The sequence below is a fragment of the Pocillopora verrucosa genome, chromosome 8 (genome assembly GCF_036669915.1).
Source record: "Pocillopora verrucosa isolate sample1 chromosome 8, ASM3666991v2, whole genome shotgun sequence".
NCBI classification, from domain to species: domain Eukaryota; kingdom Metazoa; phylum Cnidaria; class Anthozoa; order Scleractinia; family Pocilloporidae; genus Pocillopora; species Pocillopora verrucosa.
The window spans coordinates 6,170,148-6,186,264 of record NC_089319.1 but is presented as its reverse complement, the minus strand read 5'-3'; the positions used below and the strand labels follow the sequence as shown (position 1 = coordinate 6,186,264).

General features: G+C 39.3%; 3 protein-coding genes and 1 pseudogene across 4 annotated transcripts; 2 read left to right on the top strand and 2 right to left on the bottom strand.

The window, feature by feature from the left end:
• Positions 1 to 582: 582 nt before the first annotated feature.
• Positions 583 to 3,538, top strand: LOC131769741 (putative D-tyrosyl-tRNA(Tyr) deacylase 2). The gene is made up of 5 exons (XM_066171114.1): positions 583 to 678; positions 1,395 to 1,589; positions 2,532 to 2,633; positions 3,021 to 3,081; positions 3,442 to 3,538. The coding sequence occupies exons 1-5, from the start codon at positions 583 to 585 to the stop codon at positions 3,510 to 3,512; spliced, it is 525 nt and encodes a 174-aa protein (XP_066027211.1). The 3' UTR covers positions 3,513 to 3,538.
• Positions 3,539 to 4,139: 601 nt separating this feature from the next.
• Positions 4,140 to 6,794, bottom strand: LOC136282887 (D-inositol 3-phosphate glycosyltransferase-like; annotated as a pseudogene).
• Positions 6,795 to 7,182: 388 nt separating this feature from the next.
• LOC131769740 (uncharacterized) lies at positions 7,183 to 11,266 on the bottom strand. Of its 2 annotated transcripts, XM_066170628.1 has the most exons (6): positions 10,940 to 11,266; positions 9,952 to 10,003; positions 9,354 to 9,713; positions 8,581 to 8,822; positions 8,021 to 8,316; positions 7,183 to 7,519 (listed from the first exon to the last, which is right to left on the bottom strand). In XM_066170628.1, exons 3-6 carry the CDS (start codon positions 9,499 to 9,501, stop codon positions 7,183 to 7,185), a joined length of 1,023 nt encoding a protein of 340 aa, XP_066026725.1. In that variant the 5' UTR covers positions 9,502 to 9,713; positions 9,952 to 10,003; positions 10,940 to 11,266. The 2 variants fall into 2 exon arrangements, with proteins under 2 accessions (XP_066026725.1, XP_066026726.1); XM_066170629.1 differs by lacking the exon at positions 10,940 to 11,266 and having other exon boundaries at positions 9,952 to 10,508.
• Positions 11,267 to 12,654: 1,388 nt separating this feature from the next.
• LOC131769818 (LYR motif containing protein 1-like) lies at positions 12,655 to 15,877 on the top strand. The gene is made up of 4 exons (XM_059085545.2): positions 12,655 to 12,873; positions 14,283 to 14,343; positions 14,535 to 14,566; positions 14,858 to 15,877. Exons 1-4 carry the CDS (start codon positions 12,730 to 12,732, stop codon positions 14,975 to 14,977), a joined length of 357 nt encoding a protein of 118 aa, XP_058941528.2. The 5' UTR covers positions 12,655 to 12,729; the 3' UTR covers positions 14,978 to 15,877.
• Positions 15,878 to 16,117: the final 240 nt, after the last annotated feature.

The following is a 16,117-nucleotide window of genomic DNA, read 5'->3' as shown; positions in this document are numbered from 1 at the left end:
CCCAAAGAAATTTCAAGCCGGTTCTACCAATGTGGAGAAGGGAAATACTGTCGCTGTACAGACGAATATTGTGAGTAGCAAGGCGATGGAGAGCTACAACAGCGGCAAATACTAAGGCAGAGAGACTGAGATGAAGCGAGAAAATTATTCCGTGAGAACAAGAACGTGAGTAAGTATTTCTCAACATTTCTCCAGGTATTTTGACCTTATGATATAATTCCAGTGTTTCGGTTTCTCAGTGAGGGAATTTTGAGATGAAGTGGTTATGAGTTATCGCACTGAATCAAAGAACATGCGTCCGATGGCCAAGCCTATCGAATCGAAATTTTAATAGTGAAATTGCGGGAGAGATAAAAATCAGACATGTTTGATGCTACTCTGGTGTCAGGATTTAATGAATGTAACCAAGAAGTTACAGTTCATGGACCCAACGTTTCGACACTCCTGCCTTGTGCCTTCATCAGGGGTGATCTAAACGCTGCAACAAGAGGTCCTTTTTATACGCTCACTAATTAGCTGCCCTTCTATGACAAGGTGTAAATAGGCGTCAGGAAGTAAGCCGCCATCACGATTTAAAGGAGCATGGGCGGAGTTGATATGCCAGACTTCCAAATAAAGGCACTGGTGGTAGCACTGATTAGTGGAGATAATTTTAGACTTATCCCACCCAATTGTATGGTTAGTTAGGCATGTTTGCTCTGATAAAGCTGGATTTTCTTCTTTGTGTAACAAGACCACTTTTTGATGCTCTTTCAAACATGTACCAAACCAATGTTTGGTCTGTCCGATAAACTTGTTAACACAGTCATTGCATGGAATAGAATAAGTAGCATCGGTTTGTTGTTCTTTCATGACAGGATCCTTAGATTTTGCAAAAATATGCCCCAGTCTGAAAAGGTTTTTGAGCAACTTTAACGTTGTGGCTATTCAAAATTCTCTTGGTGGGTTCTGTAACACCTGAATGTAGGGAATAACAGCAAAACCAGTTGCTGGTTCCCTCTCATCAGGAGTGCTACTAGTTGTAACTGGTTTTTGGCACTGGATTCATCAGTCTGAGAAAAGTAAAGAATAAAACAACATCAAAATGAAAAGGCTATATTTGATGAAAGACACAACCTTAGAGGTGAGCTCAACACACTTAAATGGTCAAATGACAAATTAGTCTCTAAAACAAAAGAATAAGAACTTAAGACTCCGTTTATCGCCATGAAGTTGTAAGTATTTGGGTGTAAAACTTGGTTGTATCGATCATAATCAAGTAAGTTACTGTATACTCTCTTCTCAGCAAAACAACATTCGATTATGAAGGGCAATACCTCAAAAGAAGCCCCAAACATAGTGTAAGCTCCCTCAGCTGGAGTTGGTGGATCAGGTACTAATTGTTTCTCCACATTTTCATCTGTGTAAACCTTGTAGTATTGAGCTGGGGGAAGAGGAAATGGACAGACACCTTCAGCAGCCATCTTGGAAATTACTCAGATGGCTTAAGTGGACTATGGGTGACATATCTCGTTCCCAGTTCAATATGCAAGTTTTTTTCCCCACAGAGGAATTATGTTGAGCCCGCATTCCTAGCAGCTGCCAGTAAGGTGATACAATAATGTTTTTTCTGGCAATATTAATATAGCTTTTTCCCAAAATAATTTTCCATACTTCCAGACATTTCAAGAAGTTAAGCGGGAACTTGAAAGAGAGGTCCTAGATTACAGTCTTCTTTTTCTGCTTGAAATTCTTGATATAGCATCAAATTTCCTTACCTTTAAACTCCTAAGATCTGATTGTCAATTCTCCCCTCTGGCTGCTTCACATTTCCTTTTAAAATAGTTGGGATAGTGTAGTGTTAGATCAAGAAAAAAAACTTTAACTTGATAATTTTGGATATTCTCATCTCCTGTTTGCTGGATAATGTATGGATATAATACAGAGAAGTTGCATGTCAGTCACTTCTGGGAATTTAAAGGTTACCTACACCATGATATGGGAATGTGAAACATCACAGACCAACTTCAAGATAAAAATATGCCTTGTAACAAGCTGTAGAAACCAGTCCCCCTCCTAGCCCCAGTCCATGCGGCTATCCATATGAGTTTGACTTTCGCACGGATCATGAAAATAAAAGATGCAAGCTTGAGTTGAAATGTAATCGCCAGAACGTTCTTATGCCAGTCGTATTCCAAAATCGTCTGGTAAATTGCTTTTTCTTTTAGTGTTATTAGTATTTCCTATGTTAGTTACAATCTTGTAATTAGTTGTTACGTGTTCGTAACACTTTATTTAGAAACCACAGGCAATGGCGTGTAAGTAACAGAGTTCGATCGAGTCGTCATTAAATTAAACTCCTCTTAAAGTTATCGCTGGTGCGTTGGTTATACAAGTGAAAAAATTAATTTGCTGGGGCACAAATACTTAGAGCATGACCATAAAATCTGGGGCTCAAAATAATAGGATGCTACCATTTCCTTTTTCGTCTTCCCGCTCAAAACCTAGAATGGATACTTCTTGTTAAAAAATCTCTGATAATTATTTTTCAGGCAACACTTGGGGGTGAGAAAGGAAGAAGCGTTCAGTATCATTCGAATATATCGAAAGACGAAGGAACGGTATTTTATGAAAAGTTAATCACCCTTTGTGAGGTGTTTTTGTGTTAATAGTTTTCAGTTTTGTCGAAAACTCTAGACATCCTTCTGCGGGACTTTTTGTGAGTTTCTAAACACTTGTTGCACTCGCGAGTTACAGATGTTATGCGAGTGATGTGATTCTCGCACATAGTTTGTGCTCGTGTACGCCAAGAGCTTGGAGTAGACTTTCTTCGTGATTCCTGTTAGCTTCCGGTTGTCATGGACGTATCGGCATTCCTCAGTTGTCCCGAGTAAATAACTGTTGTAAGGGTGTGCTACTTAGAAGTGTAACTTACCCAAAACTTCCCTTCTCACCCTCCCTCCTCTCATGCATTTATTCCTTTCTTCTCTTTCTCTCCTCTCTCCTCTCAATTATTGTATTTTGTTCTGTGGTGTATCTAGGAAACAGTCCAGACTAACTCGACAAATCTACCGGACTCCCCTCCGAAAAAAGTGAAGCACGGTGAGATTATTGGTGAAAACACAATTACACGTGCCCGATTGGCGCGCTCTCCGAGTGCATTTCGCAAACTCGTGAAGTAACAACGGCTAATCAGAAAAAAGGAAAACATCACGTGGAGCCGATGAGAAACTGGAGTAAATACGAGCAAACGTCCATCAAGCGCTAGAACAAGAAGAGTTACTAAGTCACAGAGTGAGGCGCGTTATCCAGACCAATTGCATAGTGTTGTAAAACAAAATCAGTGCAATACGGATTACTTTTACACGCATTTGAAGTTAAATTTATCATATAATTTAGCTTATGTTATTTTTAAACTTATATTGAGTGTTTTGCGTCACAAGTTTATTTTTCTGTTTTCAGGCACGTATGGAAACAGACAAGTGCTGAATGTGGAAACAAACGGACCATTTACACACGTGTTTGACTTTTAGGACATATTTTACGACAGTGTAGTTACGACTTCAACATTTTGCGAGACTGGGTGTTTACGTTGAAGAGGAGCAACGGATCAACTGATTGTCTCTCTCTGTTTTCTTTTACGACACGCTCATGGTCATAAGCTTGCGAAAAACGCGGAACGACAAAGGAGGATCCCCTATTTAAGACCAAGAAGGGAAATTGAATTATGAATTCCCAATTGCGAGTCAAAGTATGAAACTTGTAAAATCTGAGTGTGTATACATTTTACAAATTTAGCGAATCGGTGTCAGAACCCGAGTGCACAGGCCTACCAATCAAGCCTCTACTTTCCCTCACGTTGTTGTGTGCAGTCAAAGAAGAAACTTAAACCTTGATTCAAGTACACTGTTACTAGTTTTATGTATAAATTTAGTTCACTATCTCCATTTTCTTGCAATGTTCATTAGATAAATATATAAATAATATAATAATTGCTTGTGGTGAAACATTACATTGATTCACTCGCTAAACTTAAAATTTTGGAGTGAGGTAGCGGAGTTGCCTCCTTTTCAGGAATGTCGCGAAGTAGCTGTTCATTCGTGTAGATCTATTCAGCACAGAAAACTCTGTCCATTACTTGAGTTGCATCTTTTCATATGATTACAATCCTTTACTCAGTAAAAACCTTTCTCCACATTTTATCCACAAGAGTTTCACATTGCCTTTTCCAACTGTACGTCTGTTCATAAGATTTTCGCAGGCTTTGTATTTCTTTCAGGCGTTTTCCCCTTTTCTTCTCGAAAACCTTTATGATCGCGTCTGACCAATCTTTGCCTTTTCACTCTCAACCACACAGTGGTCTCCAAATTCTACATCACTTAGCGCTTTTGCGAAACCTGAGCTTTTGCTAACAAGAATTGGCACACCGGCAGACAAGGCCTCGAGCGCAGTGAAACCGAATCCTTCAGTTCTTGAAGGCATAAGAACAAGATCCACGCTGACTAGTAATTGCTTTGATAGTTTTCTATCTTCAACGTAACGCCCGAAACTCAATTGAGTTTCGCGAACACCATACCGCAAAATCCTCTTCGCAAAATTGTCTTGTTGCTCACTAGATGCACCGACAAATTTTATTTGAAAGCAATCTTTTTTTAGCTCATCAAGTGCGAATGCCTTGGCTACTATATCGTAACCTTTAAGTCTGAAGTCCTCGTTATCACCACGCCCAAACACAAGAACCTGAAACACGTCATTCTCGTGTGGTGATTGTTCTGCATCCGTTAGATCCTCCATTATGCCAGGAGTAAATTTCACAAAATCTTGCTCTTTCTTAACGTAACAGACACGACGGGAGTAAAAGCTCTCTAATTTTGTACCAACTGGAAGGACAAGGTCAGCTATTTCACACAAGTAAAGCTCACTAAGGTTCTTTTCTTCACCTTTGGAAATAGCTTTTGGATAGTCTTTGAACATACCAAGTTGCTCAGGCACGGTGTGAACCACGTGAACCCACTTACACCTATGGGGGTTTTTAATAACTTGGGCTTGTCTTCCAAGCTTCACACCATGGCCGATGATTATGTCAATTGGAAGGTCTTTCGGTGGGAAAAATAATTGTTCTTGGGAGGTACAGGCTGTGAGTTGTTCTGCCTCGATAATTGTAACCCCTTCCTCTTTTGCTGTTTCCTTCACTTCTCTCCCACAAACACCATGTGGGACGAAGAAAGTGACATCGACTTTTGGATTTCTCGCCAAGTGAATAGCAAGTTCTCTATTAAAAGTTGATAAACCACCTTTCAGTGAATTCCATTCATCTGCCAATATAGTTATTCTCAATTTCAATTTCAACAAAATAAACACAGAAGCCGTTTGTTAAAAGTCACCAGAAAAGGTTTATTCTGAGAATGTTACTCTTAACTTGGATTCACACAGAATGATAAGAGCCAGTTTAAGTAACTGGTTAGCCTGATTGTTATGGCCAAGCTTGGAGACCAAGAGATAGCGATACGTTACATTCTTCTAGTGATAACTAAGAAGAGTTGCAGTGGGATTCATGAGAAGCTTGATCCCTCAACGCCCCCGAATCACAGACCTGCACCCCTTCCCTCTCCCCACCCAAATACAAGTCTCTAATTCAAAGCCGAATCAAGGTTACAATTTTAGGTTGATAGAAAAGTACACAATGGCATGCCTGACAGGCTCTTGCTCAGATAAGTGCATACTAGATAGCTGCTCGACGATGCTGAATGGACAAATTTACAATCGTGCTATTTTGTGTGGGTTACATTTTACAGCCAAGTACCTCCTTCGACTTAGGGCAGACCCAGAAGGACGTTTGGAGCCTGCTTGGTTATAACTCCAAGTGACTACTCGCTATGTCTTACACACAACCGCAATACATTGCATTGCACAGTCGGCAATCGCAATATATGAACTGATTAAGATCTAAAAGAGACTGCTTTGCTGCGACGTTGGGGTAAGTGAAACACCTAACAGCTTATCGACGAAAAGCTAATTCCGCTGAGAAAATTTTTAAGACTTTTGGTCGTGTTTGCATTCTACAAATCATGAATAAAATCATGGCTACTATGAATAATTGAACATGACAGTTACTGCATGAACATTTGTGAGTTTACTAATCATCTTTGCCTGAGTACGCTTGGAAATTGATGTTCTTTTCAACCTATAGGAAGTAACATTTAACTGGCGAGTGTGCTTTCAATTATCTAGTGTCTGCTTGTATCTTTAGTTCTTGCCTGTCCATTTTGTTCCTTGTGCCTCACCCTCTCTTGCGATGTAGAGGGACAGCTAGAATTGAAAGAGTCCTGCAACAGACACTAAAATCTTCAGATTGGTCCTTCACTTTTCTTCCTAAAATTGTTTGTTAAGGGGACTTGGCCGAACCTTTAGAAGCTCACACCATTATTTTATCTAAATTGAAATTTTCACTTGAAGCAATCTGAGCACCCATTTGCCTCTTCTTAGCCCCCCCTCTCCAGTAAGACCCCTGCATTGTTTATCCAAGCTTATCGAAATCGCCAGCATTTCATTCCTGTACTAAATTGTCTACTTGGAGGGAGCCCCAAGGACTTGCTGGGTCACACAAAAGACTGAGAATGCGTAATGTTGAGTGTGTAATGTTGATCTGATTTTTCCTCGGTGGGCCAACTCAAAACTGATCCTGTCACTCTACCGGACTGTGCAAAACATTTTTGAGCAAAATAGCTTATGTACCTTCTTAGTGGGAAGGTACATGGGGGAACCTCTGGTTGGGGTGTGCGGAAGAGGTCAAATCCGCTGCTCTGTTTTCTCATTTTCCATATATAGCGGCTGCTTTATCGCGTTAAGTGGATTAAATTCAACGATAAGATAATATGTAAGGTACCTGAGCTTGAGATGTTGGTATGACATACAATGAACACAACATTTCCTTGTCAGATTGGTGTTCATGCCATTTGTAGAAGTCTACCCGTAGACGGCTCAGGTCGACGACTCTAACAAGTACACTACGTTGAGATGGCTCTTTTCCGAGAAACCTGAAAGAAAGAAGACGCTCAGAGTCCTATAAAAGGTTACTAAGGAATCTGCTCGTGAGTTACTGTGTCTGTCACGAACGAATCATCAGAGTCTGAACAGTTTGAGAAAGGGGAACCACTGATGGAAAATACTTAAAAGTGAACGTTAAATCTTGATATTTGACACTTACTTCAGAAAAAAGTTTTCAAATTGTCCTTTTTGTAGTACAGTAAATGCTTCAGAGAGGGACACAAATGCTTGATCTTCGCTGCAAAGTGGCTTCAATGAATTTTCTTCACCTTGACAGCACACACGGTATGTTGAAGATGAACCTTCTTGCACCAAGTTTTTTAAGTGGAATGGGAAACAACAAAGAGTTAGCAAGTAGTCCCCAGGTTTCCCTATATCACATAGGCAAGCTAAAAATCGGGCTTCTTGCGCCATGAGTCTCCTGTACAGATCCCGTACAGACGTCTTCATAGAAACAGCAGGTTTCTTCATCCAGTCAAGCCATACCCAAAACCTAAAGGAGAATATGAGACGTTGTGAGCTAACTACTTGAAGATTAATTTTTCAGTCCTCCATTTCCAAAAATGAAATCTTTATTCGGTCCGATCCCATTTTGGAGATTTTTCTTTGCAAGTTAAAAGCTGGGCTTTAATTCTCCTCGCGACGCACGTTTGCGGTTTGGCCATGCATAGGTGAACGTGATTTGTTTTTAGAAGTTCTCTTTGTCTCATTTCTCTTGAACCATGAAGAAAAAAAACTTCGAAAACAAAGTTGTTGTGAATCAGTCTCACTTGTGAATCTTGTGAATCGGTATTCCAGTGGGGGTAGCCTTAAACGCACAACTTAATAAATCCATCGTCACGATCAACGTTTTTATTCAATTTTAAGTTACCCAACCTCATGACGGGTCGTTTCAAACGGGTAATGCTGTACCACTAGAGGAAAAAGGAAATATTCTGAGTTTGTGAACTCAGCGGACTGCACCAGCCGGCCGTCCCAAAGGTCATATACTTACTCTGAGAGATGGTATACTTCAAAAGTCACTATCCCGTTCTCAAGATCTACTGATCGTCCTAGTTCTTCGGTCATTTCTGCCCATTCTGGTTCTTCGTCTTCAGAGCGTCGACAAAATATTCTTAAGTCATAGGGCGAATAGTATGGCAACTTAATCGTGTCTTCTCGCAGAGTAACGGGGAGTTTTAACGTGGCAGGTGTCGATAAGTGCCTTAGTTTTGGATTACACGAAATGTGAAGGATAGGTCCGCCAAAGATGGTTCTATTTGGAAATGCATCACACGGAGCCTCTTGTACCTGTACAGGAAACAGCAAGCGATTTGAAACAAGAAGAATATATGCAAGGAATCCAAATACAAAGTGATTGCCGGTGATTATAATCGATAAAGCGCAAAGATATAGCCATTCTTTTAATACTACATGTTGCTTTCGGTCTCAAAGAAAGAAAAAGACGGAGCTCTTCACAATTATAAAGTATACTGCATTGTTTGGTCAACAAAGACAAACACTAAAGGCACTGAACTCCTTAGTTAAGTTACACTTGAATCCCTGCTATGTTACCTTTAAGGTCAATGAAAAGTTTTCACTTGAAGGGAGAGAACTTTGAGGGACAATCACACTTAGTCCTGGATACTCTTGGAGAGAGCAAGTAAACTGAGAGGTCGTTAAGGATGGTTTGTTAAATGTGAACGACTTGAGGCGCCATACTACAGCAAAGGACGCGGAACTTCCTATTTCTGCCTCAACAAAAGGAAATAACCAATCTGGAAGTCGCTGCCTTCCAAAATGTCCACTTTCTAGATCTGCAATAAATCAAAGCAATAAGTAATGTCAGTGGTACTAAATATATAGCTTTCCACATTACTAAAGAAATTTAAAACGTTTTCTGGCTTGGAATCGTTTTAAAAAAACGATTTCAAGCTAGAGAACGTATTTAAAAATACATGCCTTACACCACGCTATCGGATCAAGCTAACTAATGGCATCCGAGGACTTCTTTCGAAAATCTAAGAACTGTGATAACATCCTAATTAACTGGCTCATTACTTAACATCATTCGCGCGCAAATGAAGTAAACTCTTCCCTCTCTTTCCTCTTGGTACGCTGGCCACGCCGGCGAAGGGTTAGCAGAAATAACGAGGTAAGAGTCTTCCCAATCGCTGAAAACTTTTACCACTATTAACAACATGCAAGACGAGAAAAAAACCCTCGAGCAAGCGTCTGATCACCATCCGATTTTTATCGGTAGTGCTAGCTCGCCCTTAGCAAGGCAAGTCGCGATTAGGCTGTCGGGGACAAACGATGTCTGGTATAATTTTAAACAATATTTGTACCTGATGGTCTCCAGACACTTCTGGTCTCCAGGTCCTCCCAGTTCTTGTTCTCTTCATTTGTCAATTTTTTTACTACCAGTTCATAGCCTTTCAGGTCAGTTGCACTGTGTGATATAGCTATCATCACTTTTCCGTGGAATTCTTTCATGTCTTTAGAAGTCGATGGCCGTTCATTCAGGGAAAGCTCTACAACACTGCTTACTATGATCTCATTTGGTCCAAGAGATGGAGATCGGATTCTTGGACTCCATAATGAGCATATGACCTCCGTAGGTTTCCTCACAGCACGGCATGCAAATGAAAAAACAACCAGGAAGCTCTTTTAACATTTTTACCTCTCCTCTCTCTGTGATCGTTTCTCTGAAAATTTTTAGATCCTGTTGTCAGACTTGAGTTAAAGAGTGAATATAATACTATGGACGGAAATACAAAAAAACAGCCAGGCTAGTTATTCACTCGATGGCCATTATTAACGAAAGCACATGTCACACGTAACTCGGGAAAACCCAAAGATTGAATTTGCAGAGATCCGACCTTAAAAGATATCTAATATCTTCAGTTTTCACTTCGTAATTACATCATAAGCAAACATACTTACTTGAAAATCTCCCTCTTAATCTCTGTCTTGGAAAATAGTCGAGTATTCAGAGCTGAAGCTCAAACAGAGAGAAATATCAAAATCAAAACAAAACTATTATTAACTGTGAGCAATTAGAACGAATTTCGGTTGCAGCGACCTTACCGGTAATTAAGCCGAGGGTTGCTTTTATTGCCTTTTTGGTGCTTATGTTATGTGACATAACTAAAAAGTGATCAGTTCATTAATTAGGTTACCGGTAGTGTTTCAGCTTGATCCGGGTCAGTTGAAGATCTTAGCAAGAGAGGATCACCCAATATTAGCAAGAAATGTGAATGTGTTTCTCACGAAAAGTCTGCAATAATCTGCAAGAGACACCTAAGAATCCTCAACCTATCGAATTACCGAACTTCAGCATAACGCCGAACTATAGCCGCTACAACAACCGTGTATGTCAGTTGTACCGCAAGCGTTGAACTGAATGCTCCGATCATTTGCATTGCTTGATGAGTGTGATCACCTTTTGATCGCACGAAACAGAACAGCTGAAATAAATCTCTCATGAAGCCCTCAACTATTAAATCATCACAGACTGCTCCTCTAAGATTAGAGTGATCGTTGGACTTTCAGAGTTATTCAGTCCCAAGACCACCCTTTTAGAATTCTCACAGTTACAGGTCAAACGACCTATTTTTCTATGTCGCCAGTCGCTTCCCTGAACACCACTCAACGTTAAAGATCAACCCTTCGGAAAAAATTCCGGTGATTTTGTGCTGTTAGTAGACTATGCACACGCAATTTTGCACTCAGAAATCGCAGAAATAAATTACTCGAGTTCGATTTAGTTTTAGCCCTTATTTAGATTAGTTTTGTTATTAATTAGTTCAATTGGATCAGTAACCGAACTTGCAGAAAATGAATTGTTCAATTATGTTCGATTCACCGTAAAGTCCGAATGCCTAAATACCAAGACTTACTCTTCTACTTAATACATCGATATTAAACTGACCCACTTCATTTTCTGTCACCTCTACACTAGCAGGGCAAATGAGAAGTCTGTCACCACTGATTTTAACTTCAATGCTGTAGGCACCTGGTACCTTCGGCGTAAAATGTATTTCAAGCTTCCCATCTTTTTTGTCGCTAATAGCCAAATCCGCCACCTCCGGTGCAGGTTCAATCAATACTTCTACAAGACCCTTTAGGTCTGGCTGGTTAATTGTGTTACCCTCGGTCGTTTTTGGACATAATGTCATCACTGCCTTTAAGCCAGCCTCAAGAGTTTTATTCAGTCCTTCCAAAGTGGTCAGACTCAGATCTATCTCCTCAGTTAAGATGTAACCCAGTCTTTGGCCCGCCTCACTTGCCGCCGTAAATTTAATATAAGCTGCCTCGTCGAGGGCCAGTAGTTTATGTTCCCGGTGTGTCGTCACGACGCAATAAGGGCAAATGCAAGACTGACAATTCAGGCAAAAATAGTTTGTTGTTAACTGCAAGTGGTAGTTCTCCAAGCAGAAATTTTCGCGCTCCAACAAGACCTCGTAAAGTTCTGGTCGGATCTCCGCTGCTGATATGACTATGTGTCCCTCGAACGTCACTTGAAGAATCTCGTGTGCAGCCAAACAGCTGGGGCACATAAACATTTTACAGCCGACGCAATAACAGACTTTGGTGCTTTTTATCTTACAATTATCACATGTAATACTACCACAATCGTTAATTTGAAAAGCGGAAGTACTCATTAACCTGTCCGGGAAGTCGGCCGCTAGTCGCTGTCTCCGAGCCTTAACTTCTTCCACTCTAGGCATTTCGAGGGAACTTTTAGGCGTACAGTTAATTAAAATCGCCACAAAAGGAGTGAAAACAATAACATAGCAAATATTTTTAGTTACCTAAAGAGCTCCAGAAAAAGGAGGCAAATAGGTCTTGAGCGTCATTCCTCAAAATTTTTTTTCTAAGAAATCCTTCGTGGCCTGAGGAGAGTAATAGAGTGCCCACTTAATCTGCCGCGCGAGATTGGTAGCGAATTTGGACACGAAGGTGACGACTATCGGGAAAGTCGCCCGAAAGTCACCTCGCCCAAGGCTCTGTCGCCTAAAAAATAGAGATACGTCGTCCGAGATTAAGTAAAGCTAAGTCAGTGTTATATTAGGCTTTGTATCTTATTTTCAAGAAACGTACAATTAAGGATGTGCGCATATATTTTAGAGTTTCTGGGTGATCGTAAAACTATGAGTACAAGTTTTCAAAATCCTGATTGGGCAACCCAAGAATACAGATTTTGTTTGCATTATCATTAAATTTTCGATCACCATGTTTTCCCTTTTGGAGAGGAGCATCATCATGAGGCTTGTTGACGTTAGCAGGCGACATCTCAGCATAACTTGAACAGATCTTTAGGAATTACATCGATGTAACAACGCAGAAGAAGTTGCATAACTGTTTGACATTCAAAGCTCTCAAAGAAATGGAACAACAAAGGTTTATATATAGGGAAAATGATCGGGGTAAGGAATACTCGAAATTGTTTTATACACTAGACAAGCAAGCGTCTGCGTTGTTCTGAAAAATTTGATGAAAGGTACCTTTTCATCCTTTTCTCAATGCCAGCACGAATTATTTGTCACCCTTCTACCCCTGGATATTTTTCGAGCACTCCTGTGCTCTACGAAAACATGGGCAGCGGTATGTCCTTGTAGGTTGATATTCAACATGGAGGTAATGGCGGCCTCTGACGCCCCTATGAGAGGTACCGGTAATGAATCTTCCAAATGGTTTTGCTAGGATTGTGATACTCAGATGTCAAGAAGGGAAGTTTTGGAACTGTATAGGCGAATATTTCGAGTAGCACGGCAATGGAGAGCCGCAATACCTGCAGATACTGAGGCAGAGCGACAGTACATAAAAGACGAAGCCAGACAATTATTTCGTAAGAACAAGAACGTGAGTGAGGAATTATCGAAATTTCCATTATACTGGTACCTTAGTTTAATTATAAGAAAGCATTCGTAAATATGGAGTGGAGCTCGGAAATTTAAGGCTTAAGTTTCACTGTATGTGAGTCGGTCTAAATTCTGCCAATTAGAAAGATTTGAAAGATGTAATGTTCCCTCAAAAGTGGTTTTGGCGAGATAATATCTCGTGTTGATCTACTCTATGTTAATTTGATTTGAAATATTTGCATGAGGCAGAATTTTAGGAGTGGTACATTATCCCTGAAAATTTATATTAAAAAACAACTCCCTTCAATTTGATCCTGATCAGAGATGTGTTTAGTTTGAGCATTTCATGTATGAATGTTTTGGCTTGCATTGAACATCGTCTACCTTAAAATGGTAGCACCGTAAGCTCAATGTGAAATTTTTCATTTCAAGGTTCTAACTGGCCTCTTAAGATCATAAAGTGCTGGCCAGAAATAAACTTTAGTCACTAGAAAAAAAAAAACTACTCTCTACTATGCAAATGTTTTTATCATCTCACTTAACCCTTACTGCCAACCATACAATTCTTATAATGTTAGTTCAGAGAATTTAGTATTGGATCAACTAATTATCCCCAAATTGATATTTGTCTATACTCTCATCACTCATCTGGATGATATTGTATTGATATTGTATTGATATTGTAAGGAGAAATTTTGTCTTGGTCACTTGTGGGAGTTAAATGGTTAAGCTTGAACTATTATTACAATCCTGTAGCTTCATAATTGACCACCAACTCAGGTCTGGAAAGTGGTAACTTTTGCAAATTCGGTCCCACTCATCATGGAAACAAAACTGGTTGCAGCTTAGAGTGCTAGGCAGTCTGGCAGTTTGTTATTTTTATGGTCCAGATACTATTGTGTGACTGAATAATTACAAGGTTATCTGATACTTTTCAGTTTTATGCAAGTTAGGAGGTGGCCTTTTAAAAAGAGTTGAAGAGAAAAGTTACCAAGTGTACTGAGGATTGCCTTCCCAGCTTGTACCAGTATTAAATAACCGGCATTCCTTGTTCCTCACATACTTAGTAGCAGCTAACTGAGACTTTTTTCTTATAATATCTTGATTGGAATTAACCATTAGAAATAGTATGTTCTGTTCTTGGATTAAGTAGTCTTGTTCAAGAGAATAATGATATCATGCTAATACATGGAAGACCGGTTACTTTGATAGGTGTCCCCCTATAATAAGGGGGGTTGTGATCTTGAGGGAAAAAAGAGAAGCTGTTTGTGGTCTGAGAAGAGCAAAATACCTGGTGTTTTGAGAAATGTGTGACCATCTCTAATACACCCCTATATACTAAAGTCTCAGTGATTATTAACATACATCTTAAGTCCAAGAGAAGGAGCTGAAATAATTGTCCTTTTACAGATTACTAACACAAATGAGATAATGCTTTGTATCCATGAGGCCAATGCACGAGTAGAGATGGGTATGTAACTTTAAATTTTTTTAAATTGTGTAGTATTCCTTCAGAAATGGGCTGATAGCCTCCATTATGAAGGTCAGTTAGGGTAGTCACAAAATACATTCCAATAGAGTTAATACAGTAGCATTAAAGGAGAAGCTGTTGTGGTGGCAAAATACATATTTTAGACTGAATCATTACTCTATGTATTTCAGGGCTTCACTATGGAACACCTTATCCTAGAATGGTAAGCCTGATATGCTTGGAAAGTTTTTTTTTAACTGTGCTATAAATGCTTTTAAACACACCCCATTCATGGCAGATCATTCCCATACCATCTACACAACTAATAATTAATAACTAATAATTTGAGGTTGTTTGAATTGCATTTAATTTCTAGCCTCACTTTACAAAAACTTAAATCATTTTATTTCAGTCCAAAAGTGACTAGCTTAAGTTATTCTGAAATACTTTAACTTACTATAAATTGAAATATCACTCAACTGAATGGGGAAATTGCTTGTGTTGTACATTATAGATACACATGCCGCCAACAGCTGTTCCAAAAACAAATACAAAAGAGCGGAAAACCCAAGAACGAATTAGAAAACAGGCCAAACCTGTTTACATGCACTCAGATGATGATGTTGATCGATAAAATACTTTTGCATTGGACATTTTGGGCCAGTGAGTGACAGAGTTAACAAGAGTACATGAGTTCACTTGTGTTGCTAACTTCATGCTGGTGACAATTCACTATTGTCCCAATTAAAGTGGCCCAGATTAAAACTATGACTGTGAAAGTGACTGACATTTCAACAACCTTAGAAAAGACTCTGATGGCAACTTCAAATGAAATGGTGATTTCCACTGTCACCAACAACAGTTTATTTCTCATCCAATCCATCAGTTTACATTTGTGTTTACAATTGACTGCTAATCCTGGGTTCAAACTATTTATTATGAACTGCTCCAAGAATTATCAGTTACACTTGGAAAATTGACCAGTAGAGAGGATCCCTTACTGACTCAATGTTTGTTTGAGAAAAGAAGTACTTCCAAAATGAAGTTCAAGTAAAGAAATGATTCTTGCAGGCTGTAATTTAACCCTTCAACTCCCAGAAGTGATAAACATGGAACTTCTCCCAAAATGTCCATACATTATCCAACAAACAGGTATTACGAATACACAAAATAATCTGGCAGATGTCATCTTGATCCAACACCAAATTCTCATAACTAATAAACAAGGTAATGTGTAGTAGCAAGAGGGGAGAATAAACAATCAGATCTTGGGAGTTAAAGGGTTGAGCTATTATAGAAAAGAAGCCTGTAAAAATTCAGGCTTTGACAGGATATGAATCAATGCCTCCCAGATGCCTGTTGTACACTCCAACTGACAGAGCCACCAAGCTACATGCTGGGAGCAAGGCCAATTTAAAAGGATTGTTCTTTCCATAGAGGACTTTGATAAAATTTTTTCTTTAAAGAATACATAAGAAATAGAGTTTTTTCTTAAAACAATTCTTATTATTACAAAACAATTGATCACTTGATTGAATGAATTTTTTTATTAAAAAGTCACTCTGTTACAATCATAACCAGCAATTTAAAATCAATTCAAAAACTAGGTAGACTGCTGTGTGATTTAAAAATAAAACCATCCATTAACTACCAGACTTAAAATTTATTTACTTGGCAAAAATAATTTTGCATGCAGATCTTCAAAGCCCCACTAAAGAAGGACATCTTACAATCCAGCAGTATGTATGATGGAGTTACATGCCACATCAATAAT

Coding starts and splice junctions, on each gene's coding strand:
- LOC131769740 (XM_066170628.1), bottom strand. CDS start 9,501: ATGAAAGAATTCCACGGAAAAGTGATGATAGCTATATCACACAGTGCA. Junction 8,823..9,353: donor AAGTGTCTGGAGACCATCAG/GTACAAATATTG, acceptor GATTTATTGCAG/ATCTAGAAAGTGGACATTTT. Junction 7,520..8,020: donor GAAGTATACCATCTCTCAGA/GTAAGTATATGA, acceptor ATTCTCCTTTAG/GTTTTGGGTATGGCTTGACT.
- LOC131769818 (XM_059085545.2), top strand. CDS start 12,730: ATGTCAAGAAGGGAAGTTTTGGAACTGTATAGGCGAATATTTCGAGTA. Junction 14,344..14,534: donor CAATGCACGAGTAGAGATGG/GTATGTAACTTT, acceptor TATGTATTTCAG/GGCTTCACTATGGAACACCT. Junction 14,567..14,857: donor GAACACCTTATCCTAGAATG/GTAAGCCTGATA, acceptor TGTACATTATAG/ATACACATGCCGCCAACAGC.
- LOC131769741 (XM_066171114.1), top strand. CDS start 583: ATGGGCGGAGTTGATATGCCAGACTTCCAAATAAAGGCACTGGTGGTA. Junction 1,590..2,531: donor TCCTAGCAGCTGCCAGTAAG/GTGATACAATAA, acceptor ATTATTTTTCAG/GCAACACTTGGGGGTGAGAA. Junction 3,082..3,441: donor TCCGAAAAAAGTGAAGCACG/GTGAGATTATTG, acceptor TTCTGTTTTCAG/GCACGTATGGAAACAGACAA.